The following is a 26,228-nucleotide window of genomic DNA, read 5'->3' as shown; positions in this document are numbered from 1 at the left end:
GAACCTTGGTTGGGGCGTGGGTGCAATACTAGTTATTGTAATGGGGAGAGATTGTTAGTGTATGCTTAAGGTATGTGCCTGCAATGGCAGGGTGTTTATGTTCAAGCTAGTATCTAGGTGGATAAGGCGGCAACCTTTCTGCCCCTTAAACGCAGGCTCCAGCCGGGGTGGTTCACCATCTGCCCCACACACAGGTTCGATTCTTGCCCACCCCTCACCCTCACTCCATGAAAACGCACCGGGCTGGGCACGGCGGCGACCTTCTTGCCCCAGACACAGGTTCGATTCTTGTCCATCCCTCACCCTCACTGCGTGTGTTCCTGCGCGCCGCAGGAAAAAAAAACAGCACCTGGGGGTGGGGCTTCAAGAACATGTGAATGTAAAATTTCAAACATAATCCATCCATAAAAATATTCCTTTTCTGTTGACGTGGCAACATAAACAAAAGACATTATGACGTGGCAAAAGAAAGCGGGCGGTCATGCCGGTGATTGTGTGGCCTGCGATCCTCTGCCAATCAGCGGCCACTGGGCCTCCGTGCCTATCTCCGAATTTGGCCAATCCTTCACTTTCACTTCTCTTCTCATTTTGCTGGCTGGCTAGGGCTTCTTCTTGTGGAGAGGGTTTTCTGCACATTTTTGTAGGGTTCCCATGGTCTGCTTCGACTTTTCCGTACCCTTTACGCTGGAAGTACCGCGATTGTGAATAAGTTTGCGTATCAGGGGCGATTCTTGCACTGGAAATGGAAGTTTTCTTCTACACACCAGGCTAGGCAGGTGCCAGAGCTGAAAAGAAGCGAAGAAGACAGATGACAGAGGTGAGCATATCTTTCCTGGAATGAATGAAAACAGAGTGTTTTTTCTGCAGGATGGAAGGTTTCTCCTTTTTCACCGCCACAGGAGAGTAGTTAGTTCCAATACCATGCCATTGCAGCCATCTGCGTTTTGACACAATCATCGAACTTGTCTGCGCAGCAACAATCGAAGCTTCATTTTCATTTGCATTTCATAATCAATGCATGCAAAGGGATGTCTACACTTGCCATCATCATCTTAAGATAAAAGTGCTTTCATTTTGCTACGCCCGCTTAGCCGATTCCCTACTGGTTTATCTTAAGTTCTTTCTACAGGCAGGCCTTTGCCTTTTGGCTATGGCTTTCCTTCTTGCGCACAAGTTGCTCTTTACAGTCATTTCCTGGCCTTTTGGCTATGTTCCGCATGCAAATAGCTCTGGCGATTGTGTTTCCCTGCTGGCTCACTCAGAGCATCGCTTGACAGTACTTTTCCATCTTGCCGTCATGCAGGGATAAAACAACGAATGATGAAAATAATAATGCAGTGCTTTCTCCTTAAGACGAAGTCTACCCATCCAGCATGGTGAGCTTTTCTTTTGTAATTGATATTGCAAGGGATGGTAATCTAATCATGGCTTTGTTTAGCTGTTAGGCTAAGCTTCGCAAGAGAATAAGAACCTTCACTTAGCCTAGTCTTTATTTCTCAATAACATGTGCAGACAGTTGTATGGCCCCTACTTAAGCATGTCGTTGTTGATTTCAACCTTAAAGCTTTTCTGATCTCCTCACAAGAAGCTGACCACTATTTCAAGGTTTTTACAACAGCTGGTGAGATCCCACGCACACTTTCTCTTGTCATGGAATTTGACTATTTCTCTTAGTTCTAGATTATGATGTGGTTGCGGAAAAACGATGGTTTACTAGTGTCACTAAGTTTAGATCATCCTTATCCAGGCTTTTTGGCAGGTCCAGGTGCAGGTGCAGTTAATCATGTCAAGGAAACCATGGAGTTCTTTGTAGCAAGCAACATAGATTCTTCTCCAGCCCAAATGGCAGATTTGAATGCTCATGAAGATGCCAGTCTTGTAGACAGAATGGCAGATAATGGAAGAACTGAAAGTGAGTTGCATTGTGATGTTGAAAAGGATGGTGCTTCAAAGGAAGAAAGCTCGTCCTCACGGAGCAAGTTGTGGACATCAGGTGGTAATCCTTCCAAAAACGATGAGGAAGAAGGAGACTTGGAGCCTGCAGAAGTTAGGGAGGAGTACCTCAAAGATGAGGACCTTCAGGATTTAAAAGTGGATGTGCTTATCAGGGAGAATGATAATTTGACAAATCCCTGTGATGAAAAACACATGCAGCAGTCTGCTGCTCTGATGGACGCTGTAGAAGATGAGAATCTGGTTGCTTTGCAAGGTGCAAACATGGATATTTACACATGGAATGAGTCTGGTGGAAATGCCATTGTTACTGGTGTGGGTTCCGAACACCAATACAGTCTTGGTGAGGAGGTAGAACGGCAGGAGAAGGCAAATCACTTGTCAACTACAAAGATTGACAGGCTTTCAGATACTAGCAGCAGTGGATGTGAAGAGCGTAACCGCAGCATTTCTCTTAGGGAATGGCTTAGCAACTCAGCTAGAGTGATAGATAGAGTTGAAAACCTGCATATTTTCAAGCAAATTGCTGAGTTTGTGGAACTTGCCCACTCTCAAGGAGTTGTCCTGAGGAACATCCGTCCCTCATCATTCCTACTTTCGTCACTGAGCCATGTCTCCATTATAGAATCAGCCAGTTCACACACAATCTCAGGCTCATCGGAAGAGTCAACTGGGAGAGCTGCAGGGCCAGCGTCTTTGGATGTTATCAACCAAGTAGAGACCCAGCACATTGGCTCAAGAAGAGGGCCACCCAACCGAGTTGCAGAATCAGCTCAGCAAAAGGAAGTTGGAACTCAAAAAGAGTCTTCAACCATCCCAGTGGTTGTGCATGGGGTTGATGAAACACTTGAAAGGCAGCAAGCCGGGAGAGTTTTTGGTTTTACAACAGAGGTGCAGAGGGATGAAAACCTTTCTGGTGATAGCTCGAGTTCTGGCCATGAAGGCACAGAAAGCATAAGGCAGGATTTACGATTTCCTGAAGAAAAGCATGGTGCAGAACAAGGAGGCAAATCTCTCACTTCTTGCTCTAGTGACCACGAGAGGTTTCAACTCGGGGATGGAAAGTTTCCCTTGAAACAAATCCTTTCCATGGAGCTAATGTGGTACCAAAGTCCTGAGGAGCTAACTGGAGGGACCTCAGACTTTCCTTCTGATGTCTACAGCTTGGGTGTACTTTTCTTGGAGGTAAGCAGAATCAGGATCTTTCCTATGTTTTTCGTTTGCCTTTACTGTTCCAGCAGGAAGAAATTGAAAATCTGTAATAGTTGGGGCTATGCGTACATCAAATTAGTTGCTTGCTTTGAAGTGAATGTCAACCTCATGCAGTTAAGACTTGCTCTGGCAGCAGTTGTTCTACAGCTCCAGATCTGAAGGGGAGTTGTCAAGGGCTATGTCAGATCTAAGACATCGTCTCCTTCCTCCTACACTTCTGTTGCAACATCCAAAAGAAGCAGCATTTTGCTTGTCGCTGCTGCACCCAAATCCAAGCGTCAGACCGAAAGCTAGGTTTGTTTTGCAGATCCATGAAGTTGCTAAGATGCTTTGTTTTTATACCCTGGAATCATTGCAATTAATTTTATGGTAAGCTCCAATATAAAACTGCAGCAGACTGCTGGGAGATAGCAGATAGAGCCCTATATACGTTTTATGATTGACCTACATTTGCTTATGAGTTGTTCTATGTTTTGTGCCCAAAGAGTATTGCTATATTTTTAATAAGATATGACTATGGGATCCTCAGGGCTACAAGTATGCTTGATTATGTAAAAACAATTGTGCTGGCAGAGTTGTGAAACACATTTCACACGTTTTGAAACATACGTTTCAAACCAGTTTTTTAACCTCATTTTTAAAAATGTTTTTTGGGGGCCTCATCTGATAGAGATACACCCTGTACATTTAAAAAATGTACTGCAATTTGATTTGCATGGCACCGTGGGATGCAGGACCTTTCTGAGGTTGGCAGCATCAGTTTTGGCCGATTGACACTCTTTTTTTTAACACCTGCCTCATATGAGGCTGTAACATGTTTTGAATACAAAATGGTGCATGTTCTATACTTCTACAAAGTTTGCTAAATGTACCAGGGCCGAAATGTGGATTTTTTTGGGGACCTGTAACCCCCCTCACTGTACGAAACATTTCAAAATGGTATGTAATGTTTTTTAAATGTGTTTCATGAAACGCTAGTAACTATGTGTGGTAGTAGAGACATAAAGAGTACATGACTTCAAGTATGGATATGTGCTACCATGTTCTCCTTGTGATTAGAAATGATTGATTGGGATCTCCTAGGATTGGGAGGAAATATGCCTAGAGTCAGCTGGGGTAAAGATCGTCAAGGACCAGGAGGACTGCCCCAAACTCAGCAAGCACAATCTTGGCGGTCCGGCTTATGGAGAAGAGACCGTGGCCTTCTCCAACCAAGATTCACACCTTCATCTTTAAGGCAATTGTGCCAGTTAGTTGACCGCGTTTCTAGCTAACGTTCCTTGTCATTGCTAACACATTCATAGAACGGTGTTGTTCTGTTGGGAATTACGGCATGTTGCAGTGTCGGAGCCCCTTAATATCATTTAAGTGGCATGCCGCTGGGTAGATGACTCATGTGGTACTGATAATTTACACCTTATCATGCATGAGAACATCATCACGTGCGATCTCTTGCATTCTGATGACGTTGGGCTGTCGGTTTTTGTTTCTGTGCCGCTTCCACCCATTGGGCGGTGGCATTGATGTTACTTCCACCCATTTGGAAGTGGCCTTGACATGCTTCTGCAAACTCGCATTTTCCTTTTCAATGGCAGCTCGGTTCCTGTGTATGGCTTGCAGGAGGCCGGTGTTTGTTTCTACCAAGTCCTCCCGTATCTCGGCCTTGGCTGCCTCTATCTCTTTGCGGAGATGCCTTTTTCCTCTTTTAGCTGTTTCAAGTCTACCTGCAAGGCCGTATCTTCATTCTTGGTCTGTATGGTGGACCCGAGTACCTTTATCTTCTTTTTGAGGGACTTCAGTTCAGCCTTCTCTCATCCTCCTGTTTCAGCATTATTGGTCAGGGAAAACAACCCCTTCCATGTGAGTGGGTCCATCATAGTATTGACCCCCCCTTCTTGTCCTTTGACAGTTGTTTCCATCTGTGTCAGGATTTCATTTAATTTTTTCAAAGTGCTCATGTTTCTGAAGTTCTTCTGCAGCAGAGAGAGAGAGAGAGAGAAAGAAAGAAAGTCATATAAACGTCCACGGAATGCCTTGAAGGCTTATGGGACCGAAAACCGGTCCACTTCGGGGTGCAAGAAAAAGATTAATGAAAACCCTAGGATGATAAACATCTATCTGTGATACAAAAAATGCCGATGGCACATTAGAATGCTAGTCAATTGGGTTTAGGCTTACGGAAGTCCTCGATTATTGCCCTTCCGTCATGGTAGACTGCCCACTTTCCAGCTTGGCGGGCTGCTCGGACTTTGGCGAGTTCTGCACTTTTGTTTTTAAGCTGCAAGGGAGTGAGTTCATCAGCTAACCAGAGCGTGGTGCCCTGTAATGATTTGGACTGTCGGAGAACTTGGATCTTGTCCTGTTTATTGTGATATTTCGCAATGGCATGCTTCCCTTTCTTGACAATGGTCCATGGGTTGCCTATATCAATGAGGGGGGGGCCTTATTGAGTCGCCTCCTCATAATCTCCGTGTCTGAGATGCATTCATCTTCATCAATTTCCGTTTGCTCTCTGACTTCTTGCTCGTCCCAACCCTCCGGGAGTCCACCTACTCGGAGATGCTCAGCAATGCTTTCTCGGAGTTCTTCTTCCTTGATGGTTGATATGATTTCTGCGGTAAGATGCTGCTCCATACCTTCTGTAGCTTCAATGAACTCTGCTTTGGCTGCATGAATCTGCTCCTGAACTGCCTGAACTGGGTTGGGCTTGCCCTCAAGAGAGGCCAGCCGGGTTTCAATTTCAGTGAGCTGATCCTTCAGCTTGCCATTCTCCTCTCCGCAGCTTATCGATTTCTGTTAGGAGTGAGTGAGAGAGAGAGAGAGAGAGAGTCATATTAACGTCCGTGGAATGCCTTGAAGGCATATGGGACCAAAAGACATGACATCACAATCATTACAATCCACTTCGGGGTGCACTTATGCGCAAGTGTGCATAAGAGCGAACATTGAAAATAAGAATAAAAAGCTAAGGGTCAACTACCATGTGTAATATGAATGCTTGTGGTACGTAGGAGAGAGCTAGTTAATGCAATTTAGGCTTCCGGAAGTCTTCAATTATTGCTCTTCCTTCGCGGTAGACAGCCCACTGTCCAGCTTGGCAGGCTTCTCAAACTTTAGCAAGTTCTGCACTTTTGTTTTTGAGCTGCATAGGTGTAAGCTCATCTGCTAGCCACAGCTTGGTGCCTTGGAGTGCCTTGGATTGTCGCAAAACCTTGATCTTGTCCTTCTTGGTTTCATAGCATAGGATGGCCTGTCCCCCTTTTGTGGTAATGAGATATGGATTGCCTATGTCGATGGAGGGGAGAACCCTGTTGATTGTCCTCTTCCAGATGTCCATATTGGGGATGTAGTCATCTGCATCAATCTCAGTTTTCTCCCTTACCTCTTGCTTGTCCCAACCCTGTGGGAGTCCCCCTACCCGAATGTCTCGGGCAACTGACACTTGAAGTTTTTCTTCCTTGATGGTGGAAATAACATCTAATTTCACATGTTGTTGCATACCTTTGGTGGCGTCAATGAACTCCTCCTTGGCTTCTTGGATCTGCTCCTGAACTTCTTGAACTGGGTCTGGCTTGCCCTCGAGAGTGGCCACCCTGGCCTCAACTTTGCTGAGCTGCTTCTTCAAGGCTTCATTTTCTTCTCGTAGCTTGTCGATCTCTGCTAAGAGATCCCACGAGCTCGAGCTGTGACTGGTCAATGGCTTGGTTGGTGTGGCGAGGGCACTTGTGTAGGTGAGTTTCCTCGGCATTGTGGTAATGGCCCGCGTTTGTTGGCCTGGCTCTCCCAACGTACCGCAGTCTTGTTACAGGGCGGGACACAGCACGGAGGTGACCACTATGGCCTGGTGGTGCTCTACACCAGGCCCAGCGTGGCGAGGATCAGGCGGGGCTCAGGCGCGCGAGCAGCAAAAAGCGGCAGTTAGCTGGGGCTCAGGCGGGCTCACGCGCGCGAGGGAGAGAGCAGGCAAGCAGGTATGCGTGATGGGAGAGAGCAGGCGCAAGCGAGGGGGAGGGAATGGAGCAGAGACAGGCGCGTGAGACAGTCGCGCAGGGCAGTCAGGCGAGAGCGAGAGCGAGAGAGAGAGAGAGAGAGAGAGAGAGAGAGAGAGAGAGATGTTTTTGACAACTTAGAAAGACTTGAAGCTCTATGAGTCCGCAAAGATGTTGCATGTGATCCATGAGTAAACTGGATGTCAAGACAACATGGAAAAAGAAAAACCAGCTGCCAACAGAAGACTCATGTGTCCTAAGTCATAATGTGTCCTGCTTCTCATGGACCGAGTATCTGGCCTCGATGGGAACGTCTGGCTCTTTGGAGGACATGTGCTCTTTCTCAGACCCCCCCAAGTGCTTGGGGTGCTCACTTGGTGGGTGCATCTGCCCTGTCCTGGTCAATCTGTCCCAATAGATCTCTTGTGGGCTTAGAGTAAGCTGGGCTCGCTTGTGAGGGCCAAAAATTCAGTGATAGATGTATGTGCGGTATCCTGCCTCTCGGGCTCTTGCTTCAATAGTCTGTCTTTGTGCCTCAGCTCTAATAGGTAAAGTTCCAGACATCTCCGATTTCTGTAATGCAGCACCTGTGACAGGGCCCGAACCCCTACCTGAAGAGATAGTGGTAGCGTTCATTATCTCATAGTAGACTGGGCATCTAAGTATGTATTGCTTCTCTGACTCTATCTCCCCTGTGCTACATTGCCTGCATAATTGTCTATGGGACATGCATCTGTGGAGATTACCGAGCCTCTCAATGAATCTGTCCTAGTGACCTTCAAGAAATGCTTAGAAGACTGGAGCTTTGGGGAAAGCTCGTTCGGGGAGATCCTTGTCTGCTCTCTATGAAGCTGAGTCAGATCCAGGCAGGATGATGTGGTCGCCTTCCTGCCATGAAGATCAAGAACGGGGGAGTCAGAACTGTGTGTGCATACCAACAACTGTCTAGAGGACTCAACTGTGGGAGGTGATCTCTATGTAATGTGTAGACATGTTGGATGTATGTGACAGCCTGGAACATGGTATCTATGACAAGAGGGGCTGATCCAAACTCGGTGAGTACTATGGATGGCTCACTCCTGATCATGCATGACAGTAACACCTTCATAACCTGCAATCTCTCCACTCTCCTCCAATCATCCGCTCCCAAGTCTGGTCCCTAGAGAGATGCTCTGTACATCTCCGCCCCGGGCGAACCAAAGTATCAAATAGCCAGCATTTGGTACCAGGTTCTGGAAAGCGAGTCTGAAAACACTTTCTAAATGAGCCAGAGCGGCATATCCTTGTGCCAGTGGTACCTGGGCAGCCGGGCGCATAGTAAAGAGCGGGTCAGTAAAAGTGAACCCCAAATATACATATGATCTGACCAACTCAACTTCATCTCCTCTGTATGTGCAGGAATGTCTGGCTGCAACCGGGTAGGAGGTATTAAAAAGCACAAACTTGGTCTTCTCAAGATTTAATGTGAGGTCCCTCTGATCACAAAAGGCCTGCAATGCATCGAGGTGGTGCTGCAATCCCTCGGCCAAGTCTGAGATGAGGACTAGCTGTGAGCCTGGGCCACCCATTTGGTCGATGAAACCCCAAATCTCATCAATGTAAAGCCCAAAAAGTGTCGGAGAGAGTGTACACCCTGTTTGACCCAAATAGTGCTACCAATCTCTCTGGAAAGGTCCCCGATAGTGCCATGACACCCCAAATCATTGCAGGTGGGAAGCGGAGCTCCTGCAATCATCCAAGAAATAGTGATCTAGGGATGGAATCAAAATCCACAAAGGAACAATAAACGAGGTGCCAGTGTGCCCTACCCTCCTCAATCATAGCCTTGAGAGAGAGAGAGAGAGAGAGAGAGAGAGAGAGAGAGAGAGAGAGAGAGAGAGAGCGCTATGTGTGATGTCGCAAAGTTGCAGGTTTGTAAGGAAGGTTGTCAAAGGTTGGATAAGTCATGCAGGCCTGTGATGCAGCTGGCAGGCAGCTAGATACAGCACGCGGTGCTGGGTGGGTTGCAGCAAAGCATGGGGGGCAGGCAACCACCAACAGGCAAACCAGGGGGCCCAAATGTAGGCAGCACAGATAGGCAATGGAGGGAAGTCAAGTGGGCAACAGAAGTGCACAGCGCCAAGGTGAACAGCTCGCACAGCCTGCAAGTGGGAATACTTGCAGCACATGAGTGGGGCAGCACTGGAAGGGGCTGCCAGGGTGCGCGAAGGGGCGCGCGCACACACAGACACAGACACATAGTTGGACCTATTTATGGATTATGGAAAGGAAAAGGAAGGTTATCCTAAATTGTACGTCAATTTCACCGTGCTTTGTGCTACACGTGCAAGGATCACAAGCAACCATGAATCCAACTATCTTGTCTCTAGTTGGCCTACCCAATCCTTACTGACAGTCTGTAACGAGTATTTACTCTGGCAGTATGATAATGGCAGCAGATGGCTTGCATGTGTGGCTGGGACAGATGTCCATGCAGAAGCAGCAGGTTTCTGACCAAGTTTCAGAAGTTCTTGCTCTAGAAGGTTCACAGGTGACTGGACATAGAGGTTCATGGTTGAACGGTTATGCCATTCAAGACATTGTTGGCTGAAGGTATAGAAGAATGATTTCTAGGAGGTGTTATGCTATCAAATAGCTGTGAACTGCTTGGCTGAAGTAAAACCTTCCTGAATTTGTATTGTCCCATGATCAAACCTCTGTGATTCACTGATATGATATGGAGCATATTTCAAGAGGCTTTCGTGCACAAATTATTTTGCCTCGTTGGGAGTGGCCCTTTGCTTCCATGTCTCTTGATATCCTTTTTGAGCAAGCTTTTGAGACTTGCTGTAGCTTATGTCTTGCTGTTATTGGAAAATCAATGATCAGCATCTGATTTTCTTTGCTTCTCTTAAAAATAAGCTCATTTAATGTTACTGTTGCTCTAGAGTTCTGTACATACCAAATGAAGTCATGGTTATGTCTTAAATGACGCAATATGTTTAATGCCACTGAGTGGCTCCAAAGAAGGATACTTAGTTTTAGTGAAGTCACTAATTTATGAGTTGGTGTAACTTAAAGTTCAGGGCACCCTCACATAACATCTAAATAAGTGAGGTTTAGGCTCATCAATGGACACTCCCAGGTTGCTGGAGATGGCGGTAGTGAGGACCCTGATAAGGTCTTGGTCTGGCTCCTGTCTTCTATCGTTGATGGTGGCCGGTATGGGACACCAAGGCTTGGATGAGAAGTTTGGGGATGGTGCTGGTCTATCCTCATGCTCGAGGCCTGGTTGTGCCTTCTAGGGGAGCTATGAGCTAACCAGTCCCTCCAAGATGGTCCATTAAGGCTTTACAGGCTAAGCCGGTCGAGACATCCTTGTGCAGTACACTGCGTACGAGTTAGAAAACCTTGATCTCTTTGTGTATGTTTCAGTCCTTTAGAGAGATCACTGGAAAGAGGCCCCAAAGAAGTTTCATATTGGTGGCTGGGTTTACCTATTAAGTTTGCACAGGCCTCTTCAGGATCTCTTCTTTGCTTGTCTATGATTGGCTGCATTTGGATAGCCATCAGTAGCCAACTTTTTAGGAAAATCGTTTTTAGGGGTAGCGATGGATGTGAGTTTATCATAGTATCTTACAGGCACATTTTCTTGTAATGGGAATGGTGGGGAAAATGGCTGGCATAATTGCATGCCAGGAAATATGATTTAAAAAAATATTGATATCGAAAGAATGATATGTTTGATGTAAACACTTTTTTCATATCGAAACTTACAAATTTGAGATTATTCTGATGGGTTTGATCCTTGAAGTGTCTAGTATATATGTGCTGCAAGTATCAAAAATTCTTTGCAGAAACAAATCATATAATTGTGATGTCTTTTGAACAGGGAGATTTTGCATGCAGATATTTTCAGTGAGGTCGAAGACAAGTTGGCTGAAAGAGAGGCCATCATGAACCTAGAAGAGAAAGTATCAGAGGCAGAAATTACTCTGGACTTTCTACTGCAGATGCAGCAAGAAAAACATGTCATCATCCAGAAGCTATCTCAAGAACTTAAGTGTCTTAACCATGACATCAAAGAGGTTGAAAGGTGGCAGGCTTTGCTTATGAAGAGCAAGCTGCGGGGCGAGATATTAAAGGAAAAGGATAAGGTTCTGGAAAGTTCTAAGGCTGAAATAGGTGGATCGAATCTCCTGAATAATCAATCTTTTTGGAAAGAAGAGTTTGATGGCATTAGTCATGGTAGAGATGGATTGCAAGGCAGGAGACAAGAGCTACTGCTTGCAAAATCTGCTCAGCTTATGAGTAGTTTCACCTATTTGAGAGAATCCTATCTCTCTATGATCAAGAGGGGGAATAGTACTGGCTCTTACTTGTCAAATGACAACATCAGACAGAGTGGTCAAGAGCAAAGATTACATGCAGAGAAACTGGACACATCCAGGGTTATCAATAGCCTTAGCAGTTCCAAAGCAGAACAAGGCAACTCTAGAGATCGTCTGGGAGGTTTCTTTGAAGACTTGTGCAAATTTGTGAAGTACAGCAGATTCGATGTGAAGGCTACATTGCAGTATGGTGACATTTTGAACACAAGAAATATGGTGTGCTCATTGAACTTTGACTGTGATGATGAGTTCTTTGCAACAGCAGGAGTTTGCAGAAGGATTAAGATCTTTGAATGCAATGCTTTGTTGGAAGAGTCTCATGACATGCATTACCCTGTAACTGAGATGAACAGTAGGAGAAAACTGAGTTGTGTCTGCTGGAACAACTTCCGTAAGAATCATTTGGCATCCAGCGACCTGGAAGGGGCTGTTCAGGTCAGTGCTTTTATCCAGTTCTTCTCTCCAAGTCCTGATGAAGTGTAGGCTTTTCTAAGCACTTAATGGATGTGTTTCTAAGCAGTTAACAAACTGATGTCTTTTGTTAGTTATGGGATGTGACAGCTGGTCGAACAATTATGGAATTCAAAGAGCATGACAAATGTGCTTGGTCAGTAGACTTCTCTCATAATGACCCTTCGAAGCTGGCAAGTGGGAGTGATGACTGCTGTGTGAAACTCTGGAGCACGAATCAGGTAACATGTTGCTAGGAAGTGACGCATACCTAAGAGGATTAGGGTTATCTGACCAATGTCATTTGTTTATTAAGAGAATAAAACCAGCCAGCTTTAGCTTTTGTTCCACCAATCATACACTGTTAGGCAATTCCAAGACCGCTCAAGGAGGAAATTGGGCAGCACTCAACCCAGCCATATTTCCTACAGGAGCACCCCCAAGCCTGAGGCTAGACCAACATTGTGCCACAACTCTCACCCAAGTCCTGGCATCCCATACACCAGAACCCACCTCTCAGGTGTTAGGCTTGAGCATGGCATAGGCATGTTCCTGGCTTTTCATGAGTTTTCTCTCACTGTAGGAAGTGGCCATTAATGAGCCCTCTGCTTACTCATATATCTCATAAAGTGAGGTGCCCTTATCTTAGTCACTTTACACGGGGTTATTAACTTATAACCTACTAACAGACATTCGACAATTACTGTTATTAGCCACTAACTGGCATCTGTATAACTTCATAATCAAAACAAAATGAGTTACATACCTTTTGGGGACATAAGTCGTAAGATCTTACTGGTGGCTGTAGGGTACTAGTGTTGGGACAATCAAGACAAAAGCAAATGTGTGCAGTGTACAGTTTTCTCCAGATTATTCCCATTTACTGGCATTCGGGTCAGCAGATAGCCAAGTCTATTGCTATGACCTCCGCTACATCAGGGGTCCAACATGCATCTTGACAGGCCATCGAAAGACCGTCTCTTTTATCAGATTTGCAGACTCTATAAGTATTGTATCTGCTTCTACCGACAATACGCTGAAACTTTGGGACTTAACAAAAGCAAGCACAAAAGCCAGGGGAAACCATGCAAGTTTTGAATCAGGAAGTGATTGTGTCACAACATTCACTGGCCATACCAATGTGAAGGTGGGTTGATTCCTCGGTTCTCAATTATCTTATGAGCTTTTACTGGGTTATTTTATTGGGAAAGTGTGTTTGCAATTTTCTTGTTTCAGTTGATTCTAACTCATATTTTGTTTATACTCAGAACTTTGTTGGACTTTCAGTTGCAGAGGGGAGCTACATAGCTTGTGGATCAGAAACGAATGGGGTATGATCGATTTCATGTCACATGCTGTGTTTTTGGCCCAGCTTCACACCTGCCTTGTCAATGTTTTTGTGCTCAATTCATAACCTCGGGCATTGGCAGTTCCAAGTTTTTCTTGACTTGTGCTTCAAAGTGACATGCCTTTAAACTGAGAAATAGCGATTTTTATTGCACTTATCAGAAGATCATGCTATTTACAACTTTGGCACCTTTAAACAGACCAAAGATTTACTGCCTTTTACAAAACCAATTTTCTAGTGGTGACCATCAAAGATTGCATGCTTATTGGCTACTATGGTGTTGTGTCTATTTACAACTTTGGCACCTTTAAACAGACCAAAGATTTACTGCCTTTTACAAAACCAATTTTCTAGTGGTGACCATCAAAGATTGCATGCTTATTGGCTACTATGGTGTTGTGTCTACACTAAGCTGCAACAGTGCTTCCTCCCAGATGGATATTTGTTTGGAACGTCAAGAAGAACAAGAACATGAACCAAAAAGAGGGTGGATTTGTGGTGCAGTTGTGCAATCTTGTCCACCAACTGGCTATCCAGATCGAGGTGATACAGGACTAGGTAGAGGGTATCATTTTTGGTGTCCTTGTCATGATATGTTTCATCAGCACAATCATAAAACCTTTGATGATGCTCTTGCTTTATCTGAGAAGCATGGCGGGTTTTTAGGCTAATTTGGATGAGCAGCACACCTCTCCTTGGCATCGATTGACTGTAGCACAGACCTCAGGCACTAGCAATAGTGTTTCCCATGGACTCCTACCACAAACGTGTGGCCATCTGGTCACCGTGTACTCTCTCTCTCTTTCTCTCTCTCTCCAGCGTGCCGGACGCCGCCCACGGCCCCCTCATCAGCTCCAGATTCAGGACATGCTCCACCGCCATCGAGCTTCCTTTCCGCGTGACGTAACTGAGGGAGACCTCTCGGCCATACTCATTAGCCCCATGCTTGATATCTTGGAAAGTGGTATACCATCTACTGGGGGCTGATGCTCCTCTCATGTTTCTAGTTCCTGGTATTCCATGATGAGTTTCCATGGACAGTTTTGTATCACCCTAGTGAGATAGCTATGTTTTTGTTTCTTTTTTATTTTCCATTCCATGATGAGAGCTACCATGGACATTATTGTATCACTTTGGTCTCATAGGCCCATTGGGTCTTTAGTAGGCGCTTAATCTCTCTCTCTCTCTCTCTCTCTCTCTCTCTCTCTCTCTCTCTCAATGGGTTGTATCCAATGATGCAAAGCACCAGGACTAGACCCCATTATCCTCTCAGTAAACTGAGGGCTGTCTCCATGAACCATTCGATAGAGATCTCAGCAATGAAGCCCTCATGTGCTGGCCTAGAACCCATTATCCTTTTAGTAAATTGAGGGCTGTCTCCATGAACCAGTCAATAATCTCAGCAACGAAGCCACCCATCCTCAAACATGCTGAGATGCAATGCAGCTCTATAAACAATGTATCTATGTCTTGATCAAAGCACAGTGCAAGATTTACCCCGTTTGCGCCAAACCATGCCCCTTATTGGCAGGCCTCTCTGATAAAAATACATGAGACTTATGGAAGCAATGGCTCTGCCCAAGGTGCAACCATAAACTATGTAATACTGGCTGAGAGCCACGAGGTCGAGACTCAATACCTCAACCTTTGGGTCCATGGACAGTAGGACCAAAATCAACAAGAAGTCCAGATTAGGATGTTGAACTGGTCTAGGGCTGCACAGGATTTTATTCATTCAATGCCCTATTCACCGCTGCTTGATGGCCACCTATTAGGGTCAGAATTGTGATCCACTTGTGTAGTTGAGACCAAATGTTTTATACCTATAGGCTGTGGAGGCCATTGATCCCATGACCTATTGTGTCAAGACTTTTTCAAGGAAACTAAATGCCTCATACCGTGGCTGTGAGTACCATTGATTTAGACAGAGACATGCTGCTGAGATGGGGCAGCTTGCTTCTGTCCTAGATCATTCTCTTCTTACTTCCTTTATCACAAAATGCTCAACTAAAGTTTGGCTAGAGCAAACTCAGTCCACAACCACAGGGCACTCTCATTGCAACGTCCAGACTTCTTGTTGCCTCTAGGCGGCCACATGTGACCAGACTTAAGATCTGGTAGAGGCGGTTCCCTCTGAGACCTGTTGTTAGACATTCCGAGGAGAGTCAAGCGTGCCTATTGTAAACTCATATTTTTGGGGGAGTGCAAGGTTTAGGAAGTGTGGCCATTTTATCTTGCACCCAGCTCTGTAATGTGCTCACATTGTAGGATGAGGCGGCCAGGTTGATGTGGATCTGCATAGCTATTGTAGGTGCCAAAGTCGTACATATAGCGGTTTGTTACTTCCCATTGGAGACATCTGCATTTGCACAAGATGTATTGCAGGAGGGTCAGCCACCTTATGCCTCTCCTGTGTTTGGTGTCGTTGTGGATTTTGCCCAACAAGTAGACATCCTCCTTTTGGGTAATTTCAATGCTCCGACAGCCAATGCACAGGGCTGGGTTCAGACACTAGGAGCTCTATCCAAGGAGATCTGTAGCACAATTGGGGTCAAACAGGGCTGCCCGCTATCTTGTACACCGTTTGGATTCAATATTGATAAGATCTCAGACTTTAATGACAGACAAGGGGGCATAGGGGCTTGGCAGTGCAGGTGACATGGTCCTCATTTCAGATTCAGCAGAGGGACTTCAGAGGCACCTTGATGCACTTCAGCACTTTTGTGATGCTTCAATGAGTAGCCAATGAGGTGATAGCTCAAGTGGTGCAGCTGTTTGCCTAGGACCAAGAGGTCTTGGGCTCAAAACCCCCCTTGGTGCTTCCACGGTGGCATTGCTTAGCATCTATGAGCAGGCGCCTACGGGCAGTAGAAAATCAGTAACTATGGGAGGATCTTGGGCCCAAGGCCAGTCAGAAAAAAAAAACTTTAATGAGTACAATAATACTTTTATAGGCTTATAGCCTTATATTTTGACCCATCACACATTGGGGCTGTGACACATGGCTAGGCCTATGACATCACTGCTTATTACATTCATTTATAATATCTAGCTATAGGTGGCTATTCACACACATAAACACACCAGCACATACTAAGAGGTGGTTTACACAAAACAATTTTTTTCCCAGCCCTAAAAAGGGGATTTTTTTGGGTATTTTTGGTTTTATTGTCTTTGTTGCTGGCCGACAGCCTTTAGGCTGGCTGACCAGCAGTCCCCTTTAGTATATATAGCTTTGTGTCATCATTCACCTGAGTGTACCATATCATTGATCATATCCGGTACCACTTCATATGCTGTTGCTGTTGCTTCTGCGGGGTTCTACACAATGTCGCTCTCGCCTGACAGGACAGCACATCAGCGTTTTCTCTTTTGGCCACATCACGGGACAGCAGCCCACTCTCTGCTACAGGCCACACCATGGGACAACAGCCCTCGGCTACATTCAGCGCTTACATCAGCGCTTCATCAGCGTTTTACATCAGCTGTTACATCTGCTACATTTAGCGCTTACATCAGGGTTTACTTCAGCGTTTATATCAGCCTATCATCAGCGCTTACCTCAAGGCTTACATCAGCATATCAGCATTTTCTCCACAGCTCATGGGACAGCAGCCCTCTCTGCTATACATAGAGCACTTCAACGTTTTTCCTCAGCTCTCACCATCGGGACAGCAGCCCACTCTCTGCTACATCATACCATCAGGACGGCAGCCCACTCTCTGCTTATCTTCACCACCGACACCACATCAGGTACACAGCACCCTTGTCACGAGAGCTTGCACCACTCGGGATGGAAGCCCTCTGTGCTCCTTACCACCTCAGCTACGCAGCACCTGTGTCACCAGAGCTTGCACCGCTCGGGACGGCAGCCCCCTTTGCTCCTCACCACCCCACAGGTACGCAGCACCCTTGTCACCAGAGCCTGCACCACAACCACCACTTTGGACAGAAGTCCTCTTTGCTCTTCATCTACCACCTCAAGTACAGCAGCACCTTTGTCACCAGAGCCTGCATCACCTCATCTTCTGCTGCAACTACCACCGATGCGAGCCTTCGACACTGACTACCTCTCGGAGTACTTTGCCTCACATCGACGTGAGCCTTCATCATTGACCGTGCTTTAGCTCCGACATCATCTCTGCTTTTGCATTGGTCCTTCTACTTAGAGTCACCTCACAGCAGAGGGCTCTTGTACATATGTTCACTCACCATTATATATATAGACTCACTCACATATTTGATGCTGTGTTCTTTTGCTCTGATCTCTCGTACATCTGGTTCTATCGTCCTTTTGCCCTCACACCCAACACGCAAAGGAAATAGCTATCTTCTAACTCCATCACATGCTGCAAGGGAGCGATCTAGCCATGCACTAATCCTCCATTCAGCAAGTGATTGAAGCAACAAGGCAGCTCTTCGTCACCCCTCTAGCTCCTAACAGGGGTAAAGAATAACACGGAGCCTTTTATAAGCGCTTAGTGAAGGCACACAAAACACACTAACATTTTGTTACAAATCTTTTTCGGGAGACAACCCAGGCAAAGAACCCTTATTGGCTCAACACAAGAATACTAGAATGCCCAATCATAGTCTTCCTCACCAAGGGAGACCTGGGCTATTGCTGCAATTATCTCTTCTTCTTCAGTTGTTGGCTTCTCCTCATCTTTAGCAACAAGATGTGCATGGTACTACTCTTGTTCTTTCTCAAGCTTTTTAAAATAATTTGCTTCTTTGTGGCCCATTTGTTTGCAGTACGTGCATTGGATCTTATGCTTCGACAAAAGCTTTTTCGTGGTCAAGCTGCTGCTACCTTGTTGTTCCTCTTTATTTTTTCTATCCTTCTCAAGAAGCAAAGCTACTAGGCTTTAAAAGTTTGTAGCTGCCACGCGAAGGATTTCCAAAGTTTGTTCATACCGAGTGATCCCTCGCATACTCTTAATGAGTACAACCTCCTTGTCTTTGTCTTCAGGCTCACAATTAAGACTAGCAAGTTGCTGGACTATTGACCCAAACTTGGCCAGATGATCTTCATTTTCATTCATTTTAAGATCATAAAGTTTGAGCTTCAGGAAAACATTAGAGTTAGTGGTTTTATCACCGAAAATACCTTCTATTTTTGCCGAGATTTGCTTGGTTGTGGATTTGAAGTCTATGTGATGCACCAAGACTTAGGCCGGTTAGGGGTTGCTGCCACATCTTTTGCTTGTGTGGGTCAATACTTGGTCATCTCTTGAGATTGTCTCCCATACTCCCTCTCGCATCAACAAGAGCAGCATCTTGGTTTACTGGGTAGGGAACCTGGTGCTAGAGAATCTATCGATTGTTGCCATTGATAGTGCCATGATGTCGAAGCATGAGTAGGTTTGAAAGAGTGCACAGAGCAGAAGCAAGGTGAGCACTAGAGTGTGCTGAACTGAGAGTGCAAGAGAGAGAGAGATGAAGCTAATAAGCTGAATATACTGCAATGAAAGCAATCCCGAGCAAGAGACATAAATAGTCTCATAAGTGAAGGATACAAAAGGTGAGTGTGTGTCAACTCATGAACCACACATCAATGAACAAAAAAGGGAGAGGCCAGCCCACCTATTTATAGGTAAGAAGGGGCTGGCCGATTGGACCATAGGAGCTGGCCGACTAGAGCAGGCTCACCCGACCTGGGAAAAATCCAGGAAAAATGGGAGAAATATACGGGTGGCCAACCCACAACCAAGGGCCATAAAATGGATCAAATATGGGCAAATACATGGGCAGAATATGGGGATGAATATGCTAACAAGGTTCAGTGGGCAGCGGAGATGAGATGCTAATGGTGATGTCACAATAGTAGATCAACGCGTTTTGTCGAGAGCATGGCACACATACAGGAGTTGAGGTGGAAAAGCTCATAGCAGTCAGGCTGCAGAGTTGCTGTCTCGCTAGAGCAGAGAAGCTAGCAGCAGTCGGGATGTAGAGGTACAGGCTGCTGTCTCGCCAGAGCAGTGAAGACGAGTGGCAGCAGAGCAGCAGGGCACTGAAGAAGGTCAGGCGAAGATGTGGACCCACATGCGAAAACAGGATGCTGTAGACAAGGGCACTGGGGTGCAGTGAACGGTTGTGGAGGCAGCAGTAGGAAGGCTGAGCGGCCGGGCGGAGCAGTCCCCACTTAGCGCCGCCCATGTAATGGTGGCTCAGCAGGGGGGGTGGCAGCGAGAATTGCCCGTGGAACGGAGGTGTGGAGTGCCAAGCAGAAGGGGTTGCGAGCAGTGGAAAGGACGGAGCGAAGGGACTGTGGGTATGGGTGTGGAAGTCAGGGCTGCGGCTCTGGTACCACTGTGGGGTGACGGTGGATAGAAGGTGGCCATGACTGTAGAAAAGAGAAAGAGAGAACCGTGTAGGCAGAGAGGGTGAGAGAGTACAAAGCCAATGATTTTGCACGACTCAAAGATTATGATTGATGTGAGAAGACTTCAATGAGTACAATGCTTTTATAGACTTATAGCCTTATCTTTTGACACATCACACACACTGGGGCAGTGACATATGGCTAGGCCTATGACATCACTGCTTATTACATTCACACATTATATCTAGCTATAAGTGGCTGTTCACACACAAACACACAAACACATGCTAAGAGGTGGTTTACACACAGAGATGGTACACACGAGACTCCGAATCCCAACACTTCCGGGCCCACTTCCAAGAGCCAAGAACTAAGGGCTGTCTGTCTGACATTTTGGTGAGTCCTGCTGTGATGTATTATGGTGCCTCGTTTTGGGGTCCAGATTTGGGTATGAGAGAATAAGCACATGATGATGTTTTCCCACACATGCTTAGGTGTAAGCCATCAGTGCTGCATGAGATTATACTTGCCGTGTTTGGGGCCAGCCTCCCTAATCTTTGATGCTTTTTTCAAGACCATCACTTACCTACATCATGTATACACACTGGATAGAGAGTCTCCTGCAGCTGGCACCTAAGTCTCTGAGGCAGCTGGTATAGGACGTATCATACATGTTGGTATTCTTGGATCACCAACTGTTTTGATTCACATGGTCTCCAGATCGATCGCTTCCCCCCCATTTGAGTACAGCTTCCTTTCCTGGATCTCTCTCGGCAAGAGATCAGCTGCATCATCTGTTTAGACCTGGCTCACCTTCACATGAGTGGGATATGCCATCTCGATCCATCATGGATTTCTTTGGGCATTACCTGGTTATTGTTGTGGATACCCAGCCCAGGGAGAGAGTATAGACGAGACACCCGAGTTCACCATGAGAGTGCCCATGGGACTTGGGATCTCCTTGTGCCACACACACATGGAGTCATCAGAGGTCGAGCACACAGAGATGCTCCACCCCTTTAGATTGAGAACGTCTTCCAGTCAGCTCCAGATCTGGGACATTCTTTGGTGCCATAGAGTAGCATTGCCCCAGCCAGTGGACATTGACTCCTATGTATATCGTATTAGAGGAGAGCCTCATTCATTCATTGTACATGTGATTACAGGAGGACGACACTTGATGAGCCTCATTCATTCATTGTACATGTGATTACAGGAGGACTACACTTGATGAGCCTCATTCATTAATTGTATATGTGAGGCCCTTGTAGTAATTTAGTCGTTTGCTTCTCTTTAGCGCTTTGTTGTTTCCATTGTTATGATTTCCAGTTTACATGGAACAGATATAACACTTTCTAGTCTCATAGACCGATTGGATCTTTAGTCGACATTATTGAAATCTCTTCTCTGTCAGCGTGCATGTGCGCTTGCTTAATTCAAATAGTAAAATTGGCTTTATTTATGTCTCAGTACAGCAACAGAAAACATTTTGACAATTAAGGGAGACACTTGAGGCATTGAAGCAACTTATGTGTAATGATGGCTTCTAATTTATGGTTGTTGGCTGCTTTAATCAGGTGTTTGTATACCATAAGTCTCTTCCTGTGACCATGCTGTCACACAAATTTGGATATGCTGATCCAATTTCAGGTCAAGAGTTTGAAGATATTGGGGGTCAGTTTGTTTCAAGTGTGTGCTGGAGAGGCGATTCTCAAATATTGGTGGCAGCCAACTCTGTAGGGAATATTAAGGTACTGCAGATGGTATAAAATGAACTCAGTTTCTGGCACAGCAATGATGTGATGGACTGAAAGGTTGGAGTGGGAACACATAAGGCACTGGAGGTGATATAGGGATTAACAACGGCACTTGTGGCATAATAATGAACAGTGGAAGTAATTACAATCAAGGGCTGAAGGACACCTACTGCATGCTCCTCCAATTACACCTTCATGTATACAATCCGTGTCAATAAACCAGACATGCAAATGCCAGTGTTCCAGCTCTTTCAAGCATATGTGAACTAAGAGAGTGGAGGCTCCATATTCCTTGCACTTAGTCAGAATTTGTAAGGGCCACTATGTATGGTTGCATCATACATTGCAGCTGATTCTAGCTACGCTAATATACATCTTCAGCACTTCAAATGCTGACACTCACTATGTATGGTTGCATCATACATTGCAGCTGATTTCTAGCTACGCTAATATACGTCTCCAGCACTTCAAATGCTGACACTCACTATGTATGGTTGCATCATACATTGCAGCTGATTTCTAGCTACGCTAATATACGTCTCCAGCACTTCAAATGCTGACAACTGAAACAATTGATTGTGATCTTGGTTCCACTGAACAACACGAGGGAGAGCTCAAATGAAGTACAGAAATAGGGTTTACTGCAATCCAAGAGGTATAACCCTGATGCAAGGAACCAGTTCTATCAGATAATCCCCTGAAAAGCCATTTTTTGGTATTTTGTATTCCTTTTTTAAGAGACATTGATGACCTACTTGACTATATCAGCAAGCCATTGTATATTTTAAATTTTGGGATTCCTTCAACATCATGTACACTAACATTTTTTCCTAATGAGGAAGGGTAAGCACGGGAAAGGTGCTTTGCTAAAAGTTTCTCTAGTTCTGGCAAATAGTATCTTGCAAGTTGCAGGTCTCCATCTGGACCGCCCATGTCCCTCGGGCAAGGGAGCCTTCTGGTCTAAACCCTGCATGCAGTGAGATTGTCAGGGTTTTGTCTGTAATGGAACTTTATAGACATGGGCCACATTGGTTATACTTATTATATGGAAAGTGGTCAAATTTGTACCCAGTCAGATGCCTTGGGTTTTATGGATGTGTGTCAAGTTCAATTCCACAACTTTTTGTTTTAGAAACTTGTACACTGATTTTTTTTTAAAGACTTCAATTTGACAATAATTTCTTTACCAAGTGCATTAGTTTAATCAAGTAAGTTTGTTGGCTCGGAAGTGGAAAAGATCTTTTGGGGTCATTTGTAATCTCGTGCCACGATTCACTTTGTATCAACCAAATTTGGGGAGAGAACAAGTAAAACCAATTTCAATAGTTTGAAATTCTTAGCAAAAATGCTTACAAATGTTATTTTGGTTTTTGCCTAATATTTTCATGATTGACCGACAGAGAACATGTCAATGTTAAATCTTTGCAAGTGAACTTTAATGTTATCCTCCATGTAACAGCTGTTATATATCCAGCCTAACTTGCTTAGTGTTCTGATTACCTCAAAAGGCTTCTTCTAGTGCCTCTTGGTATGTGTGGATATATAGTTGGATTAAGGAATAGAATAGAGATGTGAAATGAAGTAGCGAATGAGAACTAGAGGCAAAGCTGGACTAGAGAATTGTAGAGGTAAAAAGCTCATGTTGCTTCTTTAAGTTGCGCAATCCCATCTATACACTAACACGTTTGACTTTTGCTCTCTCTCTCTCTCTCTCTCACACATGCACACACACACACACATGGAGGGGCAAGCTCTTATATGAAGGCAAATCTAGTGGAATCCCAGCCCTAAGTTAATATATGAGTACTCTATTCCCATGAGCACCTAGACTCATCGGGTATTCTTTTCTGGTATTCTTTTCTTACTTCCAATTTGATTTTAGTGATGACCAGATCTAAATCTTACAAGGTCTTATGCATTGTAACTGATATGCCAATTTAATCTCTCTCTAGTGTCATTGCCACAAACATGCTAAGAGCCTGCCCTCACAGCGAAGTATGTGCCTCTTCCGACCCATCCCATCCACTTTGCAAGGAGCATCGCTTTTGCCTTGGCCTTGCCTACATAGGCTATGTCTTCAAATGCTTGATTGGTACACATCTAACCCTCAAAATCCAAGCCTCCTTAATGTACTCTCAAGGGCCATGCATTTAAGTGTGATGGTGGGTATGAAGGCCAGGGGCCATGGATATTCATGTTCAAAAACAGTCATGCCTTTATTTGGCATGCCACTTTTCTAGGGGCCATCTTTTGCGAAGGTTGTTCAACTGTCAACAATGTCAGGAGTCTTACCATTCACGGAAGTGAGATTTTTGAAATATTTTATTATCCATTTTTGTAAAAAGAAAGCTTATAGAGCAAACCATTGTTATGAAATGAGGACTCGAGCATCCTTAAGGTTGTCTCGCACTAATTATTAACGGCAACAAGAATGTGCTGTCCAGCGAATCTAGTTTAGTGCTGCATAGTGTCAAATTTGTAATCTGTAAGTATTGTTTCGATTCAGCAAATTGATTCGAATTTGTAATCTGTGAGTGTTGTATTCCAATAATGGGTAACAAGGGTGCAATTTGTATTCAATGCTACATAATATATAAATTTAGAAAATAAGGGGAAGTAGTGTCTGACCATCAACAAATCTGTCTGGCCGATATGCAGCTGATCAAACAGAGGTTTGCTCTCTACCATGAACATATAAGGGTTTGACTCCCCTTACAAACAATATCACAAATACCTGTTGTTGCTGCATTACATCACAACCAACATAACAATCATAATTATGAAATTGAGAAATGACATTGCACAGAAAAGAAAAGAAATTTTTTTGATTAAGGTCACCTCGTAACGATGTCCAGCGCTGTCCAAAGCTGGATGATGCATAGTCAATGCACAAAATAACACATTGAAAGATCTGTAAATCTTGGACTTGGGCATAACATTCAATCCACTCAATCGATGGACCCAGATACACTAGTTAAATATAGAATTGCATTGACTATAAGATATGAAAAGCAACTTGATTTGTGGTACTTTGGTATTGAGCATATGAGATCCGTTTTCTGGAACTTTGATTTGAGCACTTACACTGCACATGATATCGCTTGATATGGAAGTGTTGCATGTACTTTACCAAAAACAGTTGATCACATGAGAGTGCAGTGCTTAACTTGAAATGGCAGCCAAAGTCACGACTCACGACCACACAACGAAAAAAGGAGCTAGAAATCAATACAGCCTGCCTTTGCAATCTTGAGCTCCACAAGAAGAGCAAGCCTTGCTCTTGACATTGTCATTTGCATCTCGAACATAATCTATAGTGTAGTTGTAATCATACAAGTAATGTGGCCAGTTTCATTGTAAGGAAACTCGCCCCCATTTTTAGCTGCACAAAGGCACTTTGCCGCATCCACACATTCACCAACACAATCACAACCTTGTGAATAGTACAGGTGTGTACCAACAAGATAAAGTAAGAAGGCACTTTGCCGCATCCGCACATTCACCAACACAATCACAGCTTTGTGATAGTACAGGTGTGTACCAACATGTTCGGGATGTACATAAAGTACGGAGGCAAACCTTCCTCTTCACAATGGACAAGCCTAGCTCTAGCTGTCCAGGCTGTTGAGTCAACTTGAAACAAGCTAGGCTAAGGATGAAGCAACATGACATAATAGTCATTAGGGAAACCAAATAATGAAACCATGATGGAGCCTCTAGAAGCTGACAAGACCCAGTAGAAGTTCTTACACAAAATTTAAAAAAAACAGTCCACCAAAAACTCCATGTGGTTAAGACTAATCTTACAGTTAACCAAAACTGAAACCTTCACTGATGTCTCCGGCACAGTCTTCCTGCTTGCTTTCCCTTAACCCCTTTGATTATTCCTGTTAACTGCCACATGCTGTGGTCAGGTGAATGACTTATGAACAAAATCAAAACAACCATCACAACATATGACCTAAGCATGCATGCAACCGAAAATATATCAGACAAAAAGACCTACCCTAAAGGGTTATCCGAATTCTACATCATAAGAAAGGCAATTGCTGCAAACATTACAGACTTGTAACAGCAACTCCCCTTCCATTCCACCGGCCAAATCAAAGCGTTCATCGGGGTTAAAGGACACTAAACACTTTGATGGCTCCCAAAACACAAAGCAAACACAAGGCATGCTAATTTAAAGGCGTAATTCTCTTTTTCTAAACACACAATTGAAGATATAAGTCCCCTAAAATCTTATCGGCTACTACTTCATAAGAGAGGCAATTGCTGCAAATATCGCAGACTTGCAGCAACAACTGATCTTCAACTCCTCCTGCTAACTCAAAACTTTCACCCCTTAGGTTGAAGGACTCTCAAGACTTTGAGGGCTCCCAAAAACACACAGCAATCAAATTTAAAGGCATGTAATATCCTTTTCTCAACACACAATTGGAGATACAAATCATGAAAAGCATGTTCAGCTTTTTATAGATTCTTGTTCAAGTTTTCTTGAAGTCTGAATGCTTGTTGTGCATCTCCAAGCTACATGCTACCCTACAAAATTGCTGGCAGAAAAGGAACAAAGCTTACTTGTCAGCCAAAGCAATACCCTTTTCAATGCTTGCTTTGGGCTCCGCCTTGAGATTTTTTAGTCCCTGCTGCTCGTATTCTGTAGACGATGCCTTGCTTCAGGGAAAAAAAACTGTCCAGACAGTCATGAGAAGCCAAATAGAAGGCTATTAGAAGAGTTAACAAGCATTGCCTTCATGGGGCAGATGGGCTGATTGTGGAGATGTTTGATGTGGCGACCTGAAGGATAGAAGGCTTTTTTATTTT

The 26,228-nt window shown here is 44.7% G+C and overlaps 2 protein-coding genes across 16 annotated transcripts; one reads left to right on the top strand and one right to left on the bottom strand.

The window, feature by feature from the left end:
- Positions 1 to 22,475, top strand: LOC147605046 (protein SPA1-RELATED 4-like). 13 transcript variants are annotated; one of them, XM_086793962.1, is made up of 11 exons: positions 9 to 817; positions 1,304 to 1,376; positions 1,513 to 1,621; positions 1,748 to 3,138; positions 3,299 to 3,459; positions 11,026 to 11,959; positions 12,070 to 12,216; positions 12,783 to 13,121; positions 13,243 to 13,305; positions 13,757 to 13,880; positions 21,225 to 21,358. In XM_086793962.1, the coding sequence occupies exons 2-11, from the start codon at positions 1,374 to 1,376 to the stop codon at positions 21,239 to 21,241; spliced, it is 3,288 nt and encodes a 1,095-aa protein (XP_086650088.1). In that variant the 5' UTR covers positions 9 to 817; positions 1,304 to 1,373; the 3' UTR covers positions 21,242 to 21,358. The 13 variants fall into 13 exon arrangements, 10 of the variants coding, with proteins under 10 accessions (XP_086650088.1, XP_086650090.1, XP_086650089.1 ...); XM_086793964.1 differs by having other exon boundaries at positions 10 to 817; positions 1,760 to 3,138; positions 3,302 to 3,459; positions 13,757 to 13,865; positions 21,225 to 22,475; XM_086793963.1 differs by having other exon boundaries at positions 10 to 817; positions 13,757 to 13,865; positions 21,225 to 21,357.
- On the bottom strand, positions 5,461 to 25,042 carry LOC147605045 (uncharacterized). Of its 3 annotated transcripts, XM_086793969.1 has the most exons (4): positions 24,243 to 25,042; positions 24,033 to 24,147; positions 23,768 to 23,864; positions 5,461 to 5,958 (listed from the first exon to the last, which is right to left on the bottom strand). In XM_086793969.1, exons 3-4 carry the CDS (start codon positions 23,768 to 23,770, stop codon positions 5,587 to 5,589), a joined length of 375 nt encoding a protein of 124 aa, XP_086650095.1. In that variant the 5' UTR covers positions 23,771 to 23,864; positions 24,033 to 24,147; positions 24,243 to 25,042; the 3' UTR covers positions 5,461 to 5,586. The 3 variants fall into 3 exon arrangements, 2 of the variants coding, with proteins under 2 accessions (XP_086650095.1, XP_086650094.1); XM_086793968.1 differs by having other exon boundaries at positions 24,033 to 25,042; XR_015265224.1 differs by lacking the exon at positions 5,461 to 5,958 and adding an exon at positions 22,584 to 23,073 and having other exon boundaries at positions 24,033 to 25,042.
- Positions 25,043 to 26,228: the final 1,186 nt, after the last annotated feature.

Source organism: Cibotium barometz, chromosome 60, assembly GCF_041138505.1.
Source record: "Cibotium barometz isolate CiBa-2024 chromosome 60, ASM4113850v1, whole genome shotgun sequence".
In the NCBI taxonomy this organism is placed as follows: Eukaryota; Viridiplantae; Streptophyta; class Polypodiopsida; order Cyatheales; family Cibotiaceae; genus Cibotium; species Cibotium barometz.
The sequence above is the reverse complement of the archived record's forward strand: the minus strand, read 5'-3'. Positions and strand labels throughout refer to the sequence as shown.